Below are 26,917 nucleotides of genomic sequence, written 5' to 3' on the forward strand. Positions count from 1 at the left end.
GGAGGGGAGGCTAGGATCCAGAATTGCTACAATGTACCAAAACACACCCAGTATTCAACAACAACAACCAAAAAATGATGGGATGTGTGTACATGAAAAGGTCACTCATACTAAGGGAAAAAAAGCCCAGTCAAAACTGCCCTTCTGTGTCCCCAGATGTTGTAGTTAACAGACAAAGACTTCAAAGCAGCCATTGTAAGGTGTTCTAAGAACAATATAAATCATGTTTAAAGAAAAAAATAAAAGTCTGATGATAATGACTTAACATATAAAGAACCTCAGTGAAGAGACTTGTTAAAAATGGATACTATGCAGCCATCAAAAGAAATGAAATCTTGCCATTTGCGACAACATGGATGGAACTAGAGCGTATCATGCTTAGCGAAATAAGTCAAGCAGAGAAAGACAACTATCATATGATCTCCCTGATATGAGGAAGTGGTGATGCAACATGGGGGCTTAAGTGGGTAGGAGAAGAATGAATGAAACAAGATGGGATCGGGAGGGAGACAAATCATAAGTGACTCTTAATCTCACAAAACAAACTGAGGGTTGCTGGGGGGAGGGGTGTTGGGAGAAGGGGGTGGGATTATGGACATTGGGGAGGGTATGTGCTTTGGTGAGTGCTGTGAAGTGTGTAAACCTGGTGATTCACAGACCTGTACCCCTGGGGATAAAAATATATGTTTATAAAAAATAAAAATTTTTTTAAAAAATGGATTGGATGTTCTAGAGCTGAAAGTCACAACTGACATGAGAAATTTACTAGAAGAACTTAATGGCAAATATGAGATGACAGAAGAAAGGATAAGTGAACAAGAATTTATCAATATAAATTATTAGCCTGATGATGGGTATTAAGGAAGGCACAGATTAGAAGGAGCACTGGGTGTTATACACAATGAATCATGGAACACTACATCAGAAACTAATCAGAAACTAATGATGTACTGTATGGTGACTAACATAACACAATTAAAAAAATAAAAATTAAAATCAATTATTTGATCTGAAGAATGGACAGAAAAACCTGAAGAAAAATTGCTAGGACCTCAGAAATAAACGGGACATCAAGTATACTAATGTTCACAAACCACAAGTCCCAAAATTTCGAGGGCAGAGAGAAACAAACACACAAACAAACAAACAAAATTTGGAAGAAATAACAGATGAAAACTTTCCAAACTTGATAAATATTACCCTGCTGACCCAAGGAACTCAACAAATCCCAAGTAGGATAATCACAGAGTGCTTCTCATTCAGATACATTATAGCAAACTGGGGGCAGGCAGAGGCAAATAGAGAATCTTGAAAGCAGCAAGAGAAAAATGATGTATTTACATACAGGGGAACTCCAATAAAATCAGCATTTGACTTCTCATTAGACAGTGAAGAACAGTGGCGACAACAGAACATACCCGAAGTGTTAAAAGAAAAACGTTTCTCCACAAAGATGGAGCAAAACTATCCTTCAAAAATAAAGGGAGAATAAAGCTATTGCAGCTGAATAAAGCCTGAGAGAATTTGTTGTTAGCAGAGCTGTCCTCCAAAAAGAACTAAGTAGGAAGTTCTTCATGCTGAAAAGCAATGATGCTAGATGGTAACAGTAGTTCAAATTCCTAAGGAACAACAAAGATCCTCAGAATGGTAAATATGTGGGCTGTTTAAAATATTCTGTGACTATGCTTTTCCTTATCTTCTCTTAATCTCTTTAGATGGTACGAGACTATATAAGACAATTAGTTATAACACTGTAGTATTGTATGTATACACAGATTCAATATATGTGACAGTATCACAAAGGATGGGAAAGGAAAATAGATATACTGAAACAATCTTTTTATATTTTTTGGAATTGTTAGTATTATATTGAAGTGCAGGGTACAATTAGTTAAAATGTATATTGTAGACCTATGACAAAATACGTATATATGTATTATATATATATTTATATGTAATATATATTTATATATTGTATATATTTATATATATGGACTAGATAGATAGATAGATAGTCTCTGTCCCCATCTCCTGGTACATAGCTTCTAAAACTCTTGGAATTCCAGAAGTGGTGTGTCTTTTTGTATGTAATGAAATGACCACTGGCTGAGGGTTTCTGGGTAACGTCGGGATGGAGGCTAGTTGTCAGGAAAATCAACCTTGTGATTAGAGGGTTGGAATTATGAAGTCCAACCCCCTGATCTCCAGAAAGGGAAAAGAGACTGAGGGTTGAGTTAATCATCAATAGCCAATGAGTTGATTAATCATGCCTATAAAATGAAGTCTGCATGAAAGTCTCTAAAGTCTGGGGTTCAGAGAGCTTCTGGATGGGCGAATGCATGAAGATTTGGGGAGGGTGTCTTACCTGGAGAGCTCATGGAAACTTGGCCTTCCTTCCCCCATACCTGCCCTCCTGCCTCTCCTCCAACGAGCTATTCCTGAGTTGTAAGCCATGTATAATAAATCGATAACCTAGTAAGCGCCTGAGTTCTGTCAGCCTGTTCCAGTAAGTTGTTTAGCCCAAGGTCAGGCTCCTGGGAATCTCCAATTTGTAGGCAATCAGTCAGGAACAGAGGTGACAACTTGGATTCACCACTGGCATCTGAATTGTGGGAGGCGGTGGGAGTGGAGGGATACAGTCTTGCGGGACTGAGCCCTTAACCTGTGAAGTAAATGCCAACGCCAAGCAGATAGTGTCAGAATTGAACTGAATTACAGGACACCAAGCTGATGTCTGCAGAGAATTGGAGAACTGCTTGGTGTGGGGGAAATATCCACACATATTGCTGCTGCCAGAAGTACTGAAAGGAGGGAGTGCAGAAAGGAAATTCAGAATTCTTTTTCCTTTTCAATTCCCTAAAACAACTACTAGGAAAATAATAAAAAATATATAGTAAAACAACAACAACAACAACAACAACAAAAAACCCCAGAAGAATTAAAAAAGGTACACTAACACGTAAAAAGAACCTTAGCTTCCATTTTAAGAAATGAGAAGAGGAAAATAAAATTTGGGCAGTCAGAAGAAAGAATATAAAACACCAGAGCAAAAATCATTGCATTTGAAATACGAAAAATGATAGATAAAATCAAGGAAGCTAAAAGCCAGCTCTCTGGAGACACAAATTGTCAAAATCATGAAGAAAGAAGGGTCATTGTTGTTGACCCTATAGAAATGAAAACGATTGTAAGAACATATTGTGAACTTTATCCAAACAAATTAGACAACTTACATAAAACAAGCAACTTCCTAGGAAGATGTAAATTTTTAGGAAGATGCAGATTCCTCAAGACAAACTAAATGCCAGGAGAGATACATAATGACTCAAGAAAAGAAAAAAAGAAAGAAAGTCTGAATAGGCTTATGATAAGTAAAGAAATTGGAGCAGTAAATAAAAATTTTGCCAGAAAGACAAGCATAAGTCCATGTGGCTTTGCTGATAAACCTCACTGAATATTTAAAGAAGAAATAACACCAGTATTTTCCATGAACCTCCAGAAAACACAGGAGGAAACACTTGCTAACTCATTCTTTGATCCCAATATTATCCTGACACCAAGGGCAACAAAGAGAACACACGAAAGGAAGATTGCAAATGTCCCTCATAGGCATGAGTATAAAACTTCAGCAAAATATTAACAAAACCAATTCAACAACAGATAAAAAAAGATTCTATACCATTAAGGAAGGGTATTTATTTAGTATCTGAAAATCAACTAATGCAATATACTACCTTAATAGAATAAAAGGCAAAATCTTACATGATCACCTGAGCAGACATGAAAGCATTTGGAACAAATCCAACACCCATACTTCATTAAAAAAACAAACAAACAAACAAACAAAAATAACTTGGCATACAAGGGAACTTTCTCAACTTGATTGATTAAAGTCATTTATAAAAATGCTAAAGGAAACATCGTACTTAACAACTGAGTCCTCTTCCTTCTGATTAGAAACAAGAGAAGGACGCCCAGTTTCACAACATGTCTTCTACACTATACGGTAGACTCCAGTGCATTAAGGAAACAAAAATTAAAAGCCTCCAGAAAAGAAATCCACAAAGAAACAAGTAAGCTTGCTTCTATTCACAGATGACATGGTAGTGTATGTAGGAACTTCTAAGGGATCCACATCCCCCACCCAAAATCTCGTGGGACTAATAAATGATTTAGCAAAGTGGAAGGATACAAGGTCAACATACAATTGTAGTAGTTCAAGTCCTGCCTCATTGCTACGTGCTTTTCCTGTCCTTGATCTAAGAGAACTTTCTGAGCTCTAGTAAATGGTTCCACGACCAACAATTTGAGACAAAAAGAAGCACTTGAATTTTAGAAATTTGATTTTACATCATCACCACCTGGAAAATAAGTATTTCCCCATTTCCACGTCTGCGGAGCTCTGCAGTGTCAAGAACAACCATTATCAATTTGTTAGGACTTATCATTGCTAACAGCAACTTATCATTGTCTATAGCATGATGAGAAGCAGGGGTTGACATTAGACAGTGTCTTTTTCCCATCCTCAGACACAGGTTTCTGGAAGATTCCAAGATCTCTTGGGGAGTCTTACCACTCTGTATGTAGGTTGCGCGGGCTGCAGAACATCCCCAAAATTTTTGCCTATCGGTGTTCTATCCGCAATATTAGGAATTAAGGAGGCTATCAGTTGTTTGAAAAATGGAGGCTCTGGACCTCTGCTCAGGTTGGCTACTGTATCCTAGAACAGAGAGCATCTGCTTAAGGACCACACAATGTAGAGTCAAAGCCCCTTTCCCCAGGCCGCCACCTCCCAGAAATGCCTTCATTAAAGGAAACATGCGCACACACACACACACACACACACACAGCCTCTCTCTAAGAGATAAAAGCTTAACAAAATGTGGGGCAACTTTGCTAAAATGTGAGTCTAGATGTCCTCAATTTAAACTTTTGTCACTAGGGGAAAGTTTGGGTCATAGATAGCACTTTCACTACCCCAGACCATGCAGTCCTGAGATCAGAGTGTAAATACTATACAAGTTTAGATTCTGGGACAGTCATTTTTCCACTATGTGACTGTAGATAGGAGCCTATCACATGGTCACCCTTTGTACCATGACATCGTGATTATTCTTTTGATTTTTAAAATGTGCTGAGCCTCTCTTACCCAGAGTCAATACCAAGCTTTATTTCCCCCTAGATCCTTCTCTGTGCTAATTAAAAAAACATATAATAAATATACTTTTAACTTAAAAGTTAAGATCTGCATATGCCCTGACTGGTTTAATCTATGTTTTCCACAAAATTTGTGATCTTTAATGGTGTCATTACAACATTGATCTCAAATTTTAAGGAATCCTTCATAATGGACATCGAGCCATACTTTAATAATTTAATCTTTTCAACAGCCATAACATCGATTTGCTGGCCTTCCCTTTCCACAAATGGGAACGTAAGCTGGGAGATACTCAGTATTCTTTTTCGAGATCTCATAGCTAATCTTAGAGAGAGAACCATAACACTGGCTATGACACAAATTTCTAAAATTCACAAAATGAATCACACTTTCTCCCTACGTGTCACTATAAAACTTGAAGACTATTTCTGTGGGAGGAACTGTAGACATACAGTCATAATGCAAGTGAAGTCTGAGCCTATCCCTTGGGATGGGTTATAGATTTATACCTTACTGTGTGATCAGAATATTCTAGGAGGAGTTACAGCTCTCATGATAAAAATGAAAGCAGTTCTACTTTGGTTAAAAAAAAAAAAAAGATCAGACCTAAAATGGAGAGGAATGCTATGATAAAACAATCATCAGACAATTAAAATACATCTTCAGTAGATACCCTGTAGTGAAATTTCCTATGGTCAGCAATTAGGTGGAGGCATATGGAATTGCCAATGTTCCATTGTTTCAATCCACAGAAGCAGCTGTATCATTTGTTTCCACTCAATCTAACCAAGCTCTTTCTCTGAAAGGGCTTTGTTGTCTTTGCTATGCGGTAATTGTGTCCCAGGCTTTACTGGGGCTTACAGTGTATTATATAAAGATCTGCCAATGATATTAAGCCCTTTTTCCTGCCTACTGGCTCATCTGCTGAGGCCAGAGTCAACTTCATTGAGGTCCACAGGTGGGGGTGCTTCTAATTCAGCGTGTTGAGGTGTATATATTCTAGTTCAATGCAAAGTGTACGCATTGCACAGTTACACTCCATCATCTCTCAGCCTCTAGTGATCACAGCAACTGCCTTATTTTTGAGCCACCAAGAAAGTAAAAACATGTCACTGATTATAATCATTAATTTCCTCTGATGGGAAGATGCATCCTTGTTTCAGAGATGCTGCACTATGGGAAATCGGCTTCTCAGAAGAATGACCTGCTCAACTCATGAAGTGATTGGAGAGACTCTGGCCAGGACTGGAGAACACTGGTCCAGCCCCCGGCTACAGTTAGAATAAGCCCAATGACTCGCATCTCCAAACCACTTCACTCATCTGAAAGATGGAGAGAAAATGATACCTCCATACTTTCACAGGATGATCACGAAGATAATATGAGATAATATATGTGAACAAAGCTGTCGCCACGGTGAGACACTAATGGCATCGGACTTCACTAATGGTTTTGTTTCTTAGAGATACTTTGTAGCTACTAACTTTTTAAGTACAAATGGTTTGAAAGAAACTGAACATTGGAAGCTCAGGTTTTCTTCTGTTTCACTCTGCATCTCCCTGCTCCCAAGACACACATGCATACGAGTTTTGATTACCGTAGCAATGGCCTTAGCAAGGCCTTGGAAGAGCTGGATATATGCGGACAGAGTGTGTGGTCCATAAATTGTAGATGCTGCCTCATACCGCTGAGCCTGCAGGAGACACAGCACCGAGTCTTACACCATTCTGTCCACGCATTCACAGAGGTGCAACGTCTTAGAGGAGGGGTGTGAGGGATGTGAGGTTGGACATTTCCACTTACCAGCTAAAATAAATGGCTCCCATTAACTGCTAAAGACAATGGGCTCTCTTGGTTTATACCATTTGGAATGTCAGTCTATCTAATCTGAGAGAGGGGAATAGCTCTTAGCTTAAGTCTATCTTAAGTCTATCTTAAAATATAAATGCTGGCCTTCAAGGAGCATAGCAAGATGGAAAAAAAAATAAGGGAAGTGAGGGTCTCAGTAACTCCTGGGGAAATTGGGCGTTGATGGTACTGTCTGGAGAAGGACATTTAACCATCACACAGTTATAAAACCAAACAAGTTACAACTCCTTACACTGAACAGCGAGCCTCTTGTTGTTCCACAGGAATCCCAGACTCATTGCCGCAAAGACACCTGTTCTCCCTGCGACGTCCATCATCCCAGTGAATGCCAACCTTCCGCCATCTTAGACTCTTCCCTCTCCCTCATCCTATATCCTGGAAGTCTCCAAGTGACCATTACTTGGAATCCCTTGAATTCTTTCATTTTCCTCTGTCTCTCCTGATCTTACTGTGGCCAAACTCTTGGCTCTCAACCAGATAATAAGGACAACTTCCTAATCAGTTCTCAGCCCCCACACCTGCCCTTCTAATTTGTTTTCCAACACTGTCATCCTAGTGACCTTTTTAAATCAAAACTTGATCAGAACATCCCTTCCTTGGAATTCTACTGCTGTTTTCCAAAACAACCTCCTTCCTTATTGAGGTCAAGCTTTGTAGCAGAGCATAAAAGATGCTCTTCCAACGAAAACCTCCCCATCAACCAGCTCCCATCTCCCCACTCTCAACTACTCATGGCCCCTCAAACATACTAACTCAGCACCCCCAGGCCACTGCATGTCCAGTTTCTTCCTTATGGGATTCCTCCCTCACTTTTATTTCCCTAACTAGTCCTACCCATTCTCAAGAACTTAGACAAGGGTTACATCTTCCCGAAAATCTGCAAGTCTCCATTCTCAAACACCCAATAAAGACTAGTGCACTTTCTCTTTCTTTTCCTATTACCTTATACGTCCCTTTTATAGCAATGAGATTAATTGTTCTGCCTTTCACTAGATCCTAAATCCTAGTACTCTTGAGGGTAGGGGCAAATTTTTACTTATTGTTATGCCCAGATAGTGCCTAGTATAGTATCTGTCTCAACCCATGTCTGTTGGATGAATTAGTGAATAAATTAATATTAATCCTTGAAGGAACATGGCCCTGAGAGACGTTGTAGAAGTTCCTAACCTTATTTGTGCCCTGGACTCCTATGGCAGTCTGTAGGGCCTGTGCACCCCTCTCAGAGTAAATGTTTCTAAATGTATAAAATGAAATACATTGTTGACAAAGGAAATGAATCAGACTGAAATATATTTAATCAAAGAAAAATAAACCATGTTTGTGATAAGATAATGTTTGAAGAATAATGTTTGTCCGTCTTTACTGAACAAGAAGTAATGTTTGTGCTTCTTTACTGAGTAACAAGATCTAGTAACAGATCTAGTAACTACTATGATTCTAAATTAGTGATGAGAGGGGAGTTGTTTCCAAATCTGCAATAACTCTCTGTGATGTAAAAAGTATCTGTGGTTCCTGTTGGTGACAAAGTCAGAGCTACTGTTAATATTATTGCCATTTGTTACCTACATTCCTAATTGAAGGAAATTCTACATAAGAGTTACAGAGAAATGAAAAAAATGGATAAATGAAAAGTATTCTCATCCAAGTTTGCCTCATTTAAGAATCTTTGTTCAAGAGAATTTCCTAGAAGGCAGAGAATTTCAGGAAAGTCAACAGAGAGTCACAGGGCAGATGCCACTGTTGGCATCATGGGACATTTGTAAAAAATTAGATTGTATGCCTCTGTCTGGACTGCCAAGAGACTCAAGCAGATGTATCAGCAAACATGAACTATGGGAACTAGACGGTTCCCTTGCTTCGGACAACTACTGTTAAAAAGTCAAGCAGAGAGAGTCAATTATCATATGGTTTCACTTATTTGTGGAGCATAACAAATAACATGGAGGACATCGGAAGAAAAAGAGGAGAAGGGAGTTGGGGGAAATTGGAAGGGGAGGTGAACCATGAGAGACTATGGACTCTGAAAAACAATCTGAGGGTTTTGAAGGGGTGGGGGGTGGGAGGTCGGGGTACCAGGTGGTGGGTATTATAGAGGGCATGGATTGCATGGAGCGCTGGGTGTGGTGCAAAAGTGATGAATACTGTTATGCTGGAAATAAAAAATAAATTAATTAATTTAAAAAAATTATTTAAAGCAAAAAAAAATAAAAAGTACTTGGGGACACCTGGGTGGCTTAGACACCTGCGTGGCTCAGCAGGTTAAGCCTCTGCCTTCGGCTAGGGTCATGATTCTAGGATCCTGGGATGGAGCCCCGAATCGGGGCTCTGCTCAGCCAGGAGCCAGCTTCCCCCTCTCTCTCTGCCTGCCCCTCTGCCTACTTGTGATCTTTCTCTCTCTCTCTGTCAAATAAATAAATAAAATATTTTTTTAAAAAAAGTACTTGAGCTACTGTCTGCACTATTTGCAATCAAAGAAACATCACCTCTCCTAAATTCTATGAGACTTTGTTTCTTAATTTATGTCATGGATATAATAAAACCCTACTCCAGGGCTTGTTGTGAAGATGACTGAAGATAATATTTGCAAAGTGCTGAGCTAGTACATTCAATAAATAGTAGTATTAGTGGGAGTTTTCTCTGCTTCAGGCACTAGAAGCACTATGGACAGTACCCCTGATGAAATACTTTATTTCAGAAAAAGTCAACATCAGTAAGACCTGAATTCTGACTTGAACTTGGAAAGGGCAAACCTAGAATGCCCCAATACAACCTCTGGCTTATCATCTTCTCCTCTTTCCCAAAACAAAAGCATCTCTCAAAAACACCATTAAGAAAGTCTAGAAGGAAAACCTGCATTTGACACAAGAATCTTGATGAGGGGGTAGTTCATTTAAACACCGAGAACTTTCCACTTTACCTGGTATTCTTCAAAGGTGGTAATATAATGTGTGTACACATTGCACAGACCCGAAATCACAATGGTCATATTCTCCATCCCATTGGTTGCAAATTCCTAGTGGGGGAAAGGTAGAGCCCGATAAAATTACTCTCCATTGTAATGTACATTGTCAGCCCAGTTAAACTTAACATATGATCCTAGATGGGAGCAGTGGTGGTGGAGGGTGTCTCTCCTAACATCACTCATAATGATCAGAACTGCCAACGAATGTAGAAGTACAGTGAGTCCCTGAGGAAAAGTTAGAGCCATAACTACACTACAGTTGGGCAAATCGATGGACCTGTGAACATCTTAGTGATAACATTTGCAGGTGGAGAATCGTCTTATTACTGAACGACAGATATTTTATCCATCTCCTAAATGGATACTAACTAACCATAGTAGTTATTTCCAACTCCAAGTAATAAAATCTCTGTTGATTATGTCATTCTAGAACCACTTGCAATGTTTCCTGAATATAAATAAATAGAGATAAGATCCAGAACTCTTAACATGTGTTAGATTTTATTTAGACAGGACTTCATGATATTAAGGTACTTATGGTGATTTGGTATTTAATCCATAAAACCATCATCAATTTCTAAATTGTTAATATATAAAGAGCAATAAATTATTTAAACCTGATTCTAGTTCCCTTATAATCTTTAAGCTTGTTCTTATACCACTAATATTTCATATTCACCTCTAGGTATTACTTTCAGGAACTGTGAAACTCTGGTCATCTCAGCAAAGATTAATTTAAAAGGTATCAGATTACAGGAATAAGGGAATTCTTTTCTCTTCATCAAATATAAATCATAGACATTTCATTTCATTTTTAACTTACAGCTTGAACTGCCTCTCGAAGTCTCCGTCCAGACATGGTCCTGAGTCAAGAAAACAGATTTATCTAAGTGTTTTCCTACTCAGATTGTATGCAAAAAATACAGGAAAAACTCAGAGTGAGAGACGGGTGTGATCCTGGCTCATAATACTATATGGTAAGTTTCATAGGAGCTCTACGGCAAAGCAAAGCAAAAATTGAGCTTTTTGTCACTAGCTGTCTTATCTTGAAAATAAATCCTGTACTGAAAACAGACAACTTGTAGGGGGAAAGGGAATCAATAAATACCCCTGGCAAAGACCATAATCATTTTCCATTCTTTGTTTCAGCAGAAGTAAACTGTTCATGTTCTATGTTAGTAAAAACGGAGGCAGGTAGAGAGTGCATCGCTCCTGCATAGGAAGAATGTATCATTTCTTTCCTTCATCGAAACCTTCAGTAAAACAGAGCACTTACTACAGAAGAGGCCCACTTCAAAATGCTAAGGATTCAACAGGAGGAAACTTACATCCCAGAGAGGAAGGTGGTCAGCAAGCAAATATAAGAAGTGAGAGGACAGCAGGTGCTATGGGAAATGTAAGGCAGGGTAAGGATGACAGGGGGTGGTGGTTGTTCTTGTGATGAGGAGGCCAGTGCTAATGCTATGGGAATATGGCTGTGATGGTGGTAATGGTGGTGGTGGTGACGGTGGTGAGGACAGTGTCCTATGTCAGTATGAAGAGCATCTCTGTTAGAGATCCAAGCCGAGAACCGAAAGAATAGAAGAGCCGGCTGTGGTCACGAAAGGAGGCTAAGTGTTTCAGGCAGAAGGAACCAGAAGTTCATAAGCCCTAAAACAGGAGCATACTTGAAGCAGTGCAATGAAGCCAAGGTGGCTGAAGGGGGGGTGAGTAAGGGGGAGATGGTTATGAAATCAGATCAGAGAGGTTGCACAGGGAAAATCTCAATGGGGCCCTTGCAAGATGTTGTAAGGGTTTAAGAATTTACCCAGAGTAAGATGGGAAGCCATTGGAAGATTCTGAGCTCTGGCTAAACTTGGGTTTTGAAGGGATTTCCCTGACTGCAGTATTGAGAAAAGGCTATAGAGGAGTAAAGGGAGAAAGCAAGCAGGTGAAACGGGAGGTGATGGCGGTAACCTATGGGAAAGCTAATGGTGGCTGGGCGGAATGTGCAAAATTCGCTGTGACACTGAAAGTGGGAGAAACTGAAAAGCAAGAGAATTCAGCGATGACTCCAAGGTTTAGAAAGATATAAATGGGCTACTTACTGAAACAGAGAAGACTGCTTAAGGAGCAGATTTCAATCTTTCCTGCTTCTAATACTTCAACTGTTTCCAGTATCTGTATTTTGATACTATTTCAAGTCTTTCTGCTGACATAGTAATGCACATCATTTACATTTGCAAGCAGTTTTTCAAATGTTTGTTTGCTACAATTTACCCACTAGAAATACACAGCGAAAGATTTACTCTTCAGAGGCGCACGGAAAGAGGGCTGAAATATTTGTCACTGTTGCCAAAATGGCAGCGTAAGATACAAAGGAGTGAGTTCAGCATTATGGCCCGTGAGAAGAAGCAATTCCAACAGAAACACATACATTACGATTACATTTTTAACTACAGAATAACAAAGGAGACTTACGTAAACTCCCCAGGGATGGCAGTTATGGCCAAGTACCCAATCGTGACAATCTGAACATCAACAATATCTGGGTGCCAGGGGTGAGGTTTTGTCAACTAAAAACCCAAAACATGAAAACTGTGTTAGGGATGTTGTTCTTTCTATGGGCAAAAGACAGAAGATGCTCACACAAGTTCCTTTATGGATAAAAGGATTGACAATGTGTCCAGTTCCTTTGGGTGCTTTCGCCCATCAGCACAGATCTTCTATCTAATGAATGAGATAGTATGGGATACTCAAACTGGTCATAACATAAGGATCTCAGATGCATTCACCTGACTTCCTTCCTCATCAATGAAGTTGTTGGTGGATCTGGCGTCCTAGAATCACAACGTGTAACAGGTAACCAAGGGTTCTCTTGGAGCACCGTGGTGACCATCCTTGCCAAGATGGATATATAATTCTACATTTGGAACAGCTTCACTTAATCATTACTCTTTGGATTCTCATAGCACTTTAAAAATTTGCAGTTACCAAGTCTTGCCTTACTCTCCCAAGTTTTCTCCAAGACAATCTACCCTTTTCCCAGGTCAGATTCTTGTAGAAGCTCTCCCTAGATTCTTTCCTTTCCTCTTTCTTTTTCCTGAAGAATTTCAATTGAATGTTAGGGGGAAAAAACTCAAAAATATTTTCTACATCAGTAATTTATATTACAAACACTGACACGACCTTTTGATGTTTAGAATGTAAAAAATCCATGGTCCAAAGGGAGTATTAAAAGACTATTGCTTTAGTTGATCGTGTTATCTGAGTTGTGAAAAAATTGAGATAAGAACATGTCCTTTTTTTTTTTTTTTATGACCTGAGGATGTTTTCCTCTGCAGAGAATTATATATGAACTCCTGTCCTGGAGTAAACAAGAATGAATCCTGAATAAGATATATGTTGATCACAAATTCTTCCTTTACTACTGCTTTCACCATTCTAGCTATCTATCATGAATTTTAAGTTGCAATACTTAATAATAATACCCCTTGTGCTTTAGATTCTTAACATAAATATTTTTAATGTTAAAAATTTGATGTGGTGGGCGCCTGGGTGGCTCAGTGGGTTAAGCCGCTGCCTTCGGCTCAGGTCATGATCTCAGGGTCCTGGGATCGAGTCCCGCATCGGGCTCTCTGCTCAGCAGGGAGCCTGCTTCCTCCTCTCTCTGCCTGCCTCTCTGCTTACTTGTGATTTCTCTCTGTCAAATAAATAAATAAAATCTTTAAAAAAAAAAAAAAAATTTGATGTGGGAATGTCTAAATAAGAACTCTGTCCATAAGATCTATCATTTGTCTCTGACAAGTTATGTTTTAAAATAACAATATACTAATTTTACCATGATAGTCAAAATGCATTACCTCTCCAGTGTGAAGGAGAATTGGCTTTGGTTTATGACACTCTTTGATTTCTTCAGATGGTTTGCCCAGGATTTGATCCCGAAGACTGTCCCAAAATGGATCCCCTACTGTTGTCCCTATTTAGGAATGTTAGGATTAGTGTGATTCCAACCCTCTGAACAATGCCATCACTTTGACAAATGTACGACAATGCCTTTATTGCAAAGATTTTATTAAGGTTGTTGCCCAGTAATTCCAAACAGTATGAATAATAGAAGAGGTAAAATTTCCTGTGCATCCTAAAATAGGAGTCATTATTGAATTAGATCCCTGTTGTGGCTGATAGAATAAAAGAGAGTATTTTTTTCAATGACCTTAAAGTTTTGTTTCCATTGCTCTTCCTCATCCATGTTGCAAAGAAAAATAATACATTATAATTAACTGTAGATCTAGGAATGAAATCACCTTTCCCATTTGAAAAACTAAAAATGACACCCCCAACTTGAAGTACTGATTGCTCAGCTTATGGTCAGAGGAAGAGGCTCTCTTAACTCCCCACTTATTTATCTACACAAAAATCACACTTAAATGCCATAATCGGGGGGAAGTTCTGTTGACTCTGAAACCTACGAACTTAGAATCTATAATCCATTAGGGAAATATAACAATTATAAACATGCAGGACTTAGCAACGGAGCACCAAAATATAAGAAACAAAACTAACAGAGATGGAGGGAGAAAGAGATACTCAACAGTCATGGTTAGAGTATTAATAACCCACTTGCAGTAACAGATGGGACAACCAGTCAGAAGATCAACCATGAAAATGCAAGCAACATGAGAAACCAAGTGGCTGTACCAGGTACCTGCTCGTACCTCCCTCCACACAAGAACATAACAGACACTTCTTAAGCGCCTACGGAACACTGCCTGGGACCGACTGTACACTGGCCATGAAAAAACCCCAGTGAACTTTAAAGGGTACACATCATACAAAGTACATTTTCCAACCACAAAGTAATGAAACTAGGAATAAATAACAGAAGAAAATTTAGGAAATTCACAAATATGTGGAAATTAAGCAACACGATCATAAACAGTGGTCAAGGAGGAGATTAAAAGAAAATATGAAAACATTTTTAGAGAAATACAAATAAAGACACCGTATACCAAGACTTATGGGAAGCAGCAAAAGAAGTGCTTAGAGAGAAATTTATAGCGTTAATGCCCATATTAAGAAAAAAAGGGGATAGGGACCTAGCAAGAAGGGAAAGAAAATAGAAGCCTTTGTCACCCCACAGAAAAACCACAATTAGCGGCTCACAAATGAAGGTAGTCCCAGGAGGGCTCTAGAGTCCAGTTAGGAACCTATAGCACAAAACATGGAATAATCACCTAGAAAGGACCCCTGGAAGGATTAACTTGGCTGAAACAGTGAGGATCAAAGAAGTGCAGAGACTCTTGGTCTCAGCTACATGGTCGATGCCGTCCCAGCATCCAGTGGCTGCTCCGTGGAGGACCCCAGCAGTCCCTGCCACTACACAGCACCCCCCTGACAAACAAAGACCCCAGCAGCCTGCTCCATGAAGGACACCAGCAACTTTGACGACTTAAGTCGCCAAGAGCCATCACTGCCATCACCACCACCATGGACTGCCCCCTGCCCCAGAGGATGAGCTGTTGCTTCCTCACCCATTAGGAGCTTCTACACACCACCCTGGGTACAGGTTTGAAGCCCCCACCCCCAAGTGCCCCTGTTTGCAGAGCTCCACCTGCTCCATGCACACCCATGTCAGAATCCAACATTGCGTGAGCACCACATGTGACTGTGCTCCAGACCCTGGATCGGGAACTGCTCGGTATGTACCTGAATCCTAGGCACCAGAGCCACCGCTGAGGGCTATCCTGGACCCCGACCCACTGTCCTCAGCAAGCTCCTGCACTCCAATCCCCAGCTGCACGGCTGCTCCATATGTACCCACAACTCGGGTGCGGAGTCTCTACTGCTGCTGGAGAGCCTGTGGCCCGGACCCTGGAGCTACCCTTGCTCTATGAGCGCCTCTGCTCCAGATCGCAGACCTGTCACTGACCCATGGGCATCAGCTCTCAGTGCCTCTGCTACTGTAAGGGCACCCACAAGCCTGACCAAACCCCAAGAGAGAGCTCCTCGGCCATGACACTCCCAGTGGGGAAAGAGATCAGGAGGATTTCAGCAGCAGCCTGGAGATCCCAAGAGCACGGATGGCAGCTGCAGACATTTGAGGACGCCAGGGCCTTGGCGTTTGAAGACCTATGTGATCTTCACCGGTGCTGAACTAAGCTAAAAAGGACTGTATGGACACTACGCCACTTGCCCTACCCTGGATCTGGAACTACCACGGCTCACCCATCCTATATCCCTGCACACCCCCGTGGGTAAAGGTCCTTCCCCTGACAACCAGTTTGCAAAGTCTAAAAGAGGTGGCTTTATCCAATATACAGACAAAATTCCAGGCTCCAAGAAACAGCAAAAATCAAGGAAACGACATCACCGTTGGAACACAATAGTTTTCCAATAATGGATCCCCCCAAAATGGAGATCTATGACAAATCATTTGAAATGATTTTTCAAAAGATTTTACTTATTTATTTGAGAGAGAGAGAAAGCACAAGCAGGGGAAAGGAGCAGAGGGAGAGGGAGAAGCACACTTCCCACTGAGCCAGGAGCCTGGTGGGAGGCTCGATCCTAAGACCCTGACACTGTGACCTGAGCCGAAGGTAGAGGCTTCACTGACTGAGCCACCCAGGCGCCCCTTGAAATAATTTTTTTTTTTTTAAGAAAGCTCAACAACTAGAAGAGAACACAGTTAGACAACAAAACCAAGAAAATAATATAGGAACAAAATGAGAAGTTCAATAGAGAGACAAAAATCATTAAAAAGAATAGAAATTTTGAAGCTGAAGAATATAGTGAATGAAATGACAACCCAGTCAGGTACACCAACAGCCGATCTGATCAAGCAGAAGAAATTATCTGTCAATTCGAAGACAAGTTATTTGAAATTACCCAATCAGAGGAAGAAAATAAAAATAAAAAAGAGTGAAGGGAGCCTACATGAATTATGGAACAGAAAATGCTAAAGGGAGTTCTTCAAACTAGAACGCAAGGATACTAATAGTACATAAAAGATATGAAAGTATAAATCTCACCGGTAAAGGTAAGTACATAATTAAATTAAGAATACACTAATACTTTAATGGTAGTATATAAATCACTAAACTCTAGTATGAAGTTTAAAAGACAAAAGTATTAAAAATAACTAAAGCTACGGGCACCTGGGTGGCTCAGTCATTACGTGTCTGCCTTTGGCTCGGGTCATGATCCCAGGGTCCGGGGTTTGAGCCCTGCTTTGGGCTCCTTGCTCAGCGGGAAGCCTGCTTCTCCCTCTCCCACTCCCCCTGCTTGTGTTCCCTGTCTTGCTGTCTCTCTCTCTCTCTGTCAAGAAATAAATAAAAATATTTTTAAAAATAAAAAATGAAAAAGTAAATAACTAAAGCTACAATAATCTGTTAATGGATATATAATGTAAAAAGATGCAAATTATGACATCAAAAAACACAAGATATGAGAAGAGGAAATAAAAGGATAGCTTTTGCATGCAATCAAAGTTACGTTATCAGCTTAAAATAGACTCAATCCTTCTCAAACTCCTTCCAAAAATTGGATAGGGAAGACTACTCCACAACTTGTTTTGCAAGACCAGCGTCATCCTGATATCAAAGCCAGGTAAGACACTACAAAAATAGAAAATTTTAGGATGATATCCCTGAGGATTATAGAAGAAAAATCCCAAACAAAATACTAGCAAACTGAATTTAACAGCAGATTTAGAGGATCACACACCAGATCAAGTGATCTGGGTAGTTCAAAATATGCAAATAAATAAATATGACACACCCTATTAATAGAGTTCAAAATAAAAATCAGATGATCAATTCTGTAGGTACAGAAAAAGCACTTGACAAAAGTGAACATCCTTCCATGTTAAAAACTGGACATATTGGGTGTCATATAATAAAAGTCAACAGTGAGAGGTTGAAAGTTTCCCCACTGAGATTAGGAGCAAGATAAGAGTGCCCACTCTCACCACTCCTGTTCAGTGTAGTATACAACTTTTCCACCACTTAAAATTTAAAAACCAGTGTTCTCTGTTTACCCATTAATGTTGGGATCCATATTTCGTTTTACAAGCTTTTCCCTGTTTTTAGGTTCGCTTTGGGTTTTTGGCTCTTGAATTTTGTTTGTCACCAAGAAAGCTAAGAGTAGACGTTAGTAAATTCCAGTTCTATAATGTCAAGAATTTTAAAAATTTAAATTGGTTAAAAATCCTTCATATTTGAAAAACCTGGACTCGAATATCTTAAATTCTCACTTGTGCTTTCTTCCCCTCCCCCTTTTAGTATAAGGTGTTTATAGGGTGAAAAGTGGGCCTGTCTCAAGCCCTTTCTACCTTATTGATAAGATTCTACTCCTTGCAAAGGAACACAGCAGGCTGGGCATGTTTGGGCATGTTTGCCAAGACTAGGGGCCCATCCCATAGAGTAACATCTTAACATGAGCCATGTTTTAGGGAGAGAGGCCTCTGCCCTTTTCTCTGGTAGAAAACACAACAGTTTCTCTCAGAAGAGGAATGATAGTGTGTCTTCCTGTTAACCAGTCAGCACCCCTGAATCCCCAACTCCGAAAAAGTCATAGCCAGAGCAATAATGCAAGAAAAAGAAAGAAAAGGCATTGACATTGGAAAGCAACAGTAAAATCATCAGATGGAGAAAAACAAATACTGGAGGTTCTTGCTTCTACGTGGCCAAAAATCATAGAAATGAGAGTAAAATGATGGTTTATCAGGGGCTAGGGTGTGCGGAAGACGGGATCTGTGCCTGGGTCAAAGGGCTTAGCCACAGAAAGGAATGAACTACTGATAAATTGTACAACACAGATGAACCTCAAAAGCATGAGCTAACAAATGCCACATTTTTTTTTTATGATTCCACTTACAGGAAATGTCCAGAATAAGAAATCAGAGAGACAGAAAGATCGGGGACTGCTTAGTTCTGGGGGAGATGAAGGATGGGGGTTGTGAGAGCTAAAGAGTCTGGGGCTGTTTTTTGAGGTGAAGAAAATTCCCTAAAATTGACCATGGGATGGTTACCTATATCTGCAAATATACTAAAAACCACGGAGTTGTACACTTTAAATAGTACATTATACGGTATGTGAATATATCTCAATAAAGCTGTTAAAAATTATTGTTCTAGGAAATTAGACCACCCAGAATGAAATATTACCAGGAAAGATGAGGCAAATGTCTCAAATTGCAACTGTATTCATCAATTTGTCAGTCAACAGTTCCAAAATATAATATATAAAAAGCAGGAATGAAAGAAGCCAAAATATTTCCTACAGGTGAGACTCAAATATTTTTCCATCTTCCCTACTTCACAGCACATGTTACTACGGAGATGATCACGATGAAAGTAGGAAGCCTACAATCCTCAGTTATAAATTTGTGGAAATGCACATAGGAAGAGGACTTGGCAGCCTGCGTCTGGGCTCCTGAAGACCTCTGCCTGGAGGACTCTGGGCTTCCGTAAAGGCATTCATTAGCAGACGGCAGAGCGAACTCCTATCATTGAAGGTAAAATGACAACCCCACTCTGTACTCCTCCCAAGTGCACCCTCGTGCCAGATCCGTTAAAAACCATCCATCTGTAGACTGAAATGCAAGGGGAAACTGTCTCCGATTCTGTTTGAATCAATGGAAGCTAAGTTCCAGGAGACACGCATCCCTGGGAAATCTGGATGCTATGGACACACCTGGAAAGCACACACACACCCACATCTAAAGATAACAGTAAAAAACCATAAATGCATGGTGACCATTAGACCCTTCCAAACCCTAAGGCTTTAGAACCTGGAACCACAGATTTCATCCGACAGCACCTTACCCTGCGTAAAATTGAGGCTCCCGAATCCGTCAATGGTCCCAGCCGCAAAACTGTAGCCCAGTGCGGGTTTACATGTTTTTACCTAAAGGTGAGAGTTTTAAAACAACACAAAAATACAAAGTAAACACAAACAAGAAGTTAAACTTCCGGTAAGTCATGAGATCAGACCACAGCTTTACCTCTGGGTCATCATCGTGTGACTCAGTGATACTTACTGTGTGTGTGGAGTTGAGCTGGATGGTGACATCCGTCATATTCACCCACTGATGAGCCGCAACCAGTGGTCCCGTGACCTCCTGGGAGGCGGAGTCATACAGTTCCTAGAAAACCCATGCAGGCTTACTGTTAGTAGCAAAAGAGCTCAAATGAATAGTACCAACTGTGCCCAATAAGTACCATTTGGAGAAGCATCTGTCCACCATGTTTTGTTTTGTCAGCTGCTTAGAAATGGCCACTACCCACGCTGCTCTCTCTGCCCACCCCCATTGCTTCCCAGATGCCCAGCGTCCCTAAGACCTGGACCTGTGTCCACTCCCCCACAAATGGGACAGTCTAGTGATACAGGCTGTGGCACAAAAGTCCTCCCTTGAAAGACAGTCAAGAAAATTTAAGATAAGGAAGAGGCTCTCTTTGCCAGGATGAAAGCATAACCTCAGGGATTCTCCCTCAGAAGCGGGGAGTCCTCTGACAGGGCTGGCACCGAAGGGTGGCCGGAAAGACTCTGCACTCCCCCACCATCCACCCTTTGAGATTCCTCCTTTTTTCCCCTTTTTTTCCTGTAGGATTAATTGACGCTTTTTCCATCTCGTGGGAAATATGAGTCAGCATTTCAGAAACAGCTTGTCCCACCTTACCACATGCCCCTTTTCCTGACACTTGCCTGTCTCCCACCCCCAATTCGACAGCCAAGTGGGGGTTCTTGGAGCGAGCTGTCAGTAACACCAGCTGCCTCCCTGATTAGGAGCAAGGTTGTTCCTTACTGAGAAGAGAATCCAGAATGTGGGACAAATCCCTGTGACTCCCAGGCCCAGAACAGTAACAGCATTTCTGACACCAAACTGTGTCTAAATAGAATCGCTAAATAGAATCTATTCATCTAGAACCATCCACTGGTAATACCACAGTAATTAGAAAGAAACTGTAGCAATAAGGCTGGCTGGTGCCTCACATTTTTAAGGGTGTTTTAGTTCTTCCTTTGTTGCTCCTGAAACATTTCAGGACCCATGAGCAAAATATTTACTGAAACACATGCATGGGCTCACACATACGCAACAAAGGTACAAGTTAGCCACGTGAAAGAAGAGATATCCAACTATGGGAGAGATCTCATCCTGAGGTCACCCTCTGTCTTTTCAGCCAGAAATGTGTCTCCAGAAGAGTGGAGGCAAAATATGGGGCCACAGGGGCTCGTGGGTGGCTCAGTTGGTTGAGTGAACGCCTTCAGCTCGGGTTGTGATCCTGGAGTCCTGGGATCAGGTTGCACATCGGGCTCCCTGCACAGCGGGGAATCTGCTTCTCCCTCTGACCCTCTCCCTTCTCATGCTCTCTCTCAAGTAAATAAATAAAATCTTTAAAAAACAAAAAATATGGGGCCACAATTTCACAGAGGGAGAAGCAGAAAGAAACTCCTCATAATTTCATTGCAAACCAGATTCACTCCTCATCAAAAAATATCTTTAAAAGAAAAGAGAAGAAAATAGAAGATGGACAGTTGGGTCATATTGAAGACTAGGAACTAATCTGAAGGCAAATTGTAGGCATGAAGAGCTGCCCTGCTCAGTGTGTCCTTGCCACCGAAGACGTTAAGAACAGTCAGGCGACAGGGCAGCAAAAGCCAAGAGAATCTGGATCAGTCCGGTCATTGCGGACGCCATGTTAGCTAAAATCTTACACTCTCTATCACCGTGCCGTCTGAGGCAGGCACCTGGATGGAAACAGGATGTTTCCCCGAGTCCTTGGTTTTCAAAAGATTTCCTGTAAGAAGTCAGATGAGCCGTCAGAGAGAGGTTCCTGCATGCTGTTGGAAGAGCCTTCCTAGAGGGCCGGTGCCAGCTGACTCCATGGCTAGCATGAGCTCTTGCTGCCTCTTACCATTAAAGACTTCATCGTGAATGCTGTCGGTGGGTTTTAAAAAACAACGTTAAATGAAGGTGAAAAAAGTGGTGCCCACGGCTGACCTTCGCTTTCCTGTAGATGATCCGTCCTATAATCTGCGTGCTCTGGAGCATGTCCTGTCCAGGTCCCACAGCAACGCACATGCTGGGCTGCAAGACAGGGAGACAAGGCAGATGGGCGGTGAGGTAAGCCGAGGGTCCAAGCAGTGCGGCATTGCAAGGGAGGCTAAGTCAGAGGAGTTTCTAAGCCACATGCTAGCACTTCTGGTCAGATAGTCTCTCAATTTACAGATTATGAAAAGCAAAATCATTCATGGCATTGGAGCAGGGAAAGTCTTCTGAAATCACCTATTGTAACAAAATTTTTTTTGTTACTTTATAAAATTTTTTAAAAAATTTATTATGTTCAGTTAGTTCCCATGCAGTACATCATTAGTTTTTGATGTCACGTTCCATGATTCATGGTCTACATATAAAACCCAGTGCTCCGTGCAATACGTGCCCTCCTTAAAACCCTTCACCGGGCTCACCCATCCCCCACCCCTCTCGCCTCTAAAACCCTCTGTTTGTTTCTCAGAATCCACGGTCTCTCATGGTCCATCTCCCCCCTCCAATTTCCCCCAACTCACTTTTCCTTTCCTTCTTCTAATGTCCTCCGTGTTATTCCTTATGCTACACAAGTAAGTGAAACCATATGATACTTCTGACTTCCTCTGCTTGACTTATTTCCCTTAGCATAATCCCCTCCAGTCCCACCCATGTTGATGCAAAAGTTGGGTATTCATCCTTTCTGATGGCTGAGTAATATTCCATCACATGTATGGACCACCTCTTCTTTATCCATAAACAAGCAGCACCTTACTTTTACAGATTAGGAAACTGAGGCTTAGGTGGGTTGGATGATTTGTCAGGGTTGGTACAAGTAGCTAATATCTGAGTTAAGACCTAAAGCCAAGTTCCCCACTGGCTGCATATCTTCCTACCTGTTTGTTCTTGCCTATGGTTCATGATTGCCTTGAATTGAAACTCAGTTAAAATTATACTGGAACAACTATATGATCTTTTACGAAAAATCAGTATATAAATCTGGCTCTCTACTTCACTTCTTATACCAGATAATCTTGAAAGGGACCAGATAACTCAATATTATAATTGAAAATTAAAAAGTATTAAAAGATAATATGGATGACTACCTTCTTAATACCTTTTGATTCATCCATATTGAGTTGGGTTTTTCTCTCATTTGCAGTCAAAAGCATCCTATATGTGTGGCAAAATTATCACATTGTACTCCTTAAAATTATACAATGTTGTATAATTTACATCTCAAAAGAGCTGGGAGGGAAAAAGAAAAAAAATCCTAATGGATACACAATAGAATATAGATAAAATAGGTAATTTGGGGCTCCTAGGTGACTCAGTGGGTTAAAACCCTGCCTTCGGCTCAGGTCATGATCTCAGGGTCCTGGGATTGAGCCCTGTATTGGACTCTCTGCTCAGTGTGGAGCCTGCTTCCCCACCACCGCCCTACATGTCTCTCTGCCTACTTGTAATCTCTGTCTGTCAAATAAATAAATAAAATCTAAAAAAAAAAAAAAAAGAAATAGGTAATTTGCAAAAGAAGTGCAAGTGGTCATTCAACATAAAATATTTTCAATCTCATGAATAATTAAATATAAATTTAAACTACAAAGAGAGAACTCTTTGCATGTTATGTTGGCAAAAACTTAAAGGCTGATAAACCGGGTATCAGTGAGGGTTTGGGGAAATTGTCACTCACGCTCTGCAGTGGGGGATTGGAGGGGAAGGGACTGACGGGTACCCCCTGGGGGCTGTCTTTCTCTTTGACAACAAATTCATTTCTAAGACTTTGTCCTAGGGGTACCTGGGTGGCTCATTAGGTTAAACTTTGGCTCTTGGTTTCAGCTCAGGCTGGTGGGATGGAGCCCCAGAGCCCCACATCAGGCTCCGTGCTCAGAGGGGAGTCTGCTTGAGAGTCTCTCTCTCCCTCTGCCCCTTCCAAATAAATAAGTAAATCTTAAAAAAAAAATGAATTTGTCTTAAGTGAAACTCATAGGCATGTGAAAATATGTACAACACACAACACACATAGTGACCAGAGCATGTTTATGTGACGGAAAAAAGAAAAAGAAGGGAAAGAGGGTGTGAAGGAAGAGAGGGAGGGAAAGAATGTTCTCATCAATGGATCGAGAAGATGTGGTATAGATACACAATGGAATACTATGCAGCCATCAAAAGAAATGAAATCTTGCCATTTGCGACAACATGGATGGAACTAGAGCGTATCATGCTTAGTGAAATAAGTCAAGCAGAGAAAGACAACTATCATATGATCTCCCTGATATGAGGAAGTGGCGATGCAACATGGGGGCTTAAGTGGGTAGGAGAAGAATGAATGAAACAAGATGGGATCGGGAGGGAGACAAACCATAAGTGACTCTTAATCTCACAAAACAAACTGAGGGTTGCTGGGCGGAGGGGTGTTGGGAGAAGAGGGGTGGGATTATGGACATTGGGAGGGTATGTGCTTTGGTGAGTGCTGTGAAGTGTGTAAACCTGGTGATTCACAGACCTGTACCCCTGGGGATAAAAATATATGTTTATAAAAAATAAAAAATTTAAAAAAAAAAAAAAGAATCTTCTCATCAGTATGGGACAGGTAGACTCGTTTATGGCTGAAAACTATGGCGTTAGTTTAAGTGATATTTTCAAGTATATTCACTGGAAACAAGAAAGCAGGTTCCAGAACAGCATTATGGCAGGACCTCATTTATAAACAACTCTACATGCAGATAAGTGCCTGGACACAGAAAATGCTGTCTGTAAGGACGGTCATTAAATTTGTAACAGGTTAATTGTGTTGGCTGTGTTAGGGGCTTCTCATTTACCTGTTTTGTTTTCTGAACTTTTCAATATTATTTGAATTTTTAACAAGCATTTAGCTTTTTTTTTTTTAACATCAAAGCTAATTTCTAAAGTTAAAGAAAATAATCTGTTTGAAGAAGCAGGGTTAAAGCAAAAGACATTGCAACATTGCCCTCTTTGAGTTTCTTAAGCAAATCACAATTTCGTTCAGAAAGCCGTCTCTTCTTGAACAGTCACTGATTCCATTTTCAGCTCCAGATAAGCCTAAGGTGATCATGGCCATTCCCTAGGCCTTGCCAAAGACTGGGCAGAAACCCCAGTTCAAGCCAATCAATACATATCATTTCCCCAGCAAGTACTTTGGTCCAGGAATGGGTATGTACCTCCACTGACCCAATCAAAACCAAAAAGAACTTTTATTCCATGGTTAGAAGAGAGGTTTTCTCTTCTGCCATATATGTGGGGAGAAAAGGACACCTTTTCTTCAATGTGAATTAATAATGTGTGGAAATTCTGCAAATGAAGAATAACAAAGCCATACTTTCTATATAAACATGGTAATATATAATAAAAAGGTATAATTGTTAAAACTATACTACTCATTGGGTGGCATTGACTAGAATAGAAGAAATAGACCAGAAATGATGTTTAATGAAAGGAATATCACAGTGACATGTTCTATAGATACAAAGAATAGCATCTTCTCCTCACATCAAAGCCAAAAACAAAAAACCCAAAAAAACAAAAAACAAAAACAAAAACAAAACCTGTAAATGAACATGGCAAGGAAACAGTTCAATAAATGAGGGTACATACACGCATTCTTGTTGTCTTTACATTTTTTTTTAAGATCTTATTCATCTATTTGGAAGAGAGAGACAGCAAAAGAAGGAACACAAACAGGGGGAGTGGGAGAGGGAGAAGCCGGCTTCCCACCAAACACGGAGCCCAATGCGGGACTTGATCCTGGGGCCCAGAGAGCATCACCTGAGCTGAAGGCAGACGCTTAATGACTGAGCCACCCAGGCATCCCTCATTCCTGTTGTCTTAAAAACCTACCATACAGACCTATATAGGGTCATAAGAAGATTTTTAAGAACTATGAGGTAGAAAACTCAAATCCCAGACCAATAAAAAAAAATCAATAAATAAGTTACAAAATTTTATCCATGAATACTTAGAGGAGTACATGAGAAAAAGTGTGACAGTCATAACTCCTCATGGAGGGGGGCAGGGAAGGAAGTGAACAGGACTCACTTCCTACTGCTGTCTGTGTTTTCCATGTCATGTGAGTTTTCACAGCAAGATATTTTGTTTGTGACTTTAAAGAAAATTTTTAAAAATGTCAATCTTAAATTTTTAAGTAAAAGCAAGTGAACAATCAAAAAAAATATCAATCTTATATATTTTTTTAAATCCGGTAAAATTATCATCAGTGAAAAACATCTCAGGTAGGCAATTTTGGTATTGACTTGGAACAACAGAAATGCCAAGGTGAAATGTTCCAGACTGTCCAAGTTTGGGGAAGGGTATTGTATCTCTGACATTGGCTAACTGTCTCACCATTCAAAAAACTTAGAGGTCAGTCCAACGGGAAACTAGAATTTTACCCAATCATACTTTAGTGGGTGCTCCTGAGAAGAGCTAGAGCTAGCAGTTGGTAGGCCTGTGTACACTTGAGGAAAACATAATTATTAGTTAATGGTGGATATTTAAGCATAAAATGCACATGAGATGCAAAAATAAAGATTTCATGTCACGATTACCTACCCCGCCAATGGGACAAGAGCTATTGGCATTATCACAGGACTCTCCTGTGTTGATGCAACGTGGGCCAAGAACATTGGGGGACACATCTCCCAAGTTTGATGAAGCGAAGGCTGCTACATACGGCCCCTGCCAAAAGAAACATCCAAGTGTCTTTTATTTCTTCTTATTTCCCATAATGATGTCCATTAAAAATGCAAACATTCAGTTCACTCTGGTGAACTGTTCAAAATCATTTGCAGACAATTAAAAGAAGGAGGTATAACATTCTGAGAAAATTTCTGAAAAAAATTCACATGGCAGTCCACATACATATTGTTACCCATGACTTTCCAATGATCAATAAAGCCATTTC

The 26,917-nt window shown here is 40.4% G+C and overlaps 1 protein-coding gene across 2 annotated transcripts in view; it reads right to left on the bottom strand.

Annotated features, from left to right (window-relative positions):
• ASAH2 (N-acylsphingosine amidohydrolase 2) overlaps positions 1-26,917 on the bottom strand; it is a 69,445-nt gene that overhangs the window by 9,153 nt on the left and 33,375 nt on the right. Inside the window, exons 9-18 of one of the 2 annotated variants that reach the window (XM_059170239.1) lie at positions 26,566-26,691; positions 21,973-22,059; positions 20,011-20,115; positions 19,796-19,877; positions 13,832-13,947; positions 12,450-12,544; positions 10,813-10,852; positions 9,945-10,040; positions 6,756-6,851; positions 4,574-4,720 (exon numbers count right to left, since the gene is read on the bottom strand). In XM_059170239.1, coding sequence (XP_059026222.1) covers positions 4,574-4,720; positions 6,756-6,851; positions 9,945-10,040; positions 10,813-10,852; positions 12,450-12,544; positions 13,832-13,947; positions 19,796-19,877; positions 20,011-20,115; positions 21,973-22,059; positions 26,566-26,691 — 990 coding nt within the window. Of the gene's footprint in view, positions 1-4,573; positions 4,721-6,755; positions 6,852-9,944; positions 10,041-10,812; positions 10,853-12,449; positions 12,545-13,831; positions 13,948-19,795; positions 19,878-20,010; positions 20,116-21,972; positions 22,060-26,565; positions 26,692-26,917 lie in introns of those variants that run through there. The other variant, XM_059170240.1, reaches the window with a different exon arrangement.

The sequence above is a fragment of the Mustela lutreola genome, chromosome 4 (genome assembly GCF_030435805.1).
Source record: "Mustela lutreola isolate mMusLut2 chromosome 4, mMusLut2.pri, whole genome shotgun sequence".
NCBI lineage: Eukaryota > Metazoa > Chordata > Mammalia > Carnivora > Mustelidae > Mustela > Mustela lutreola.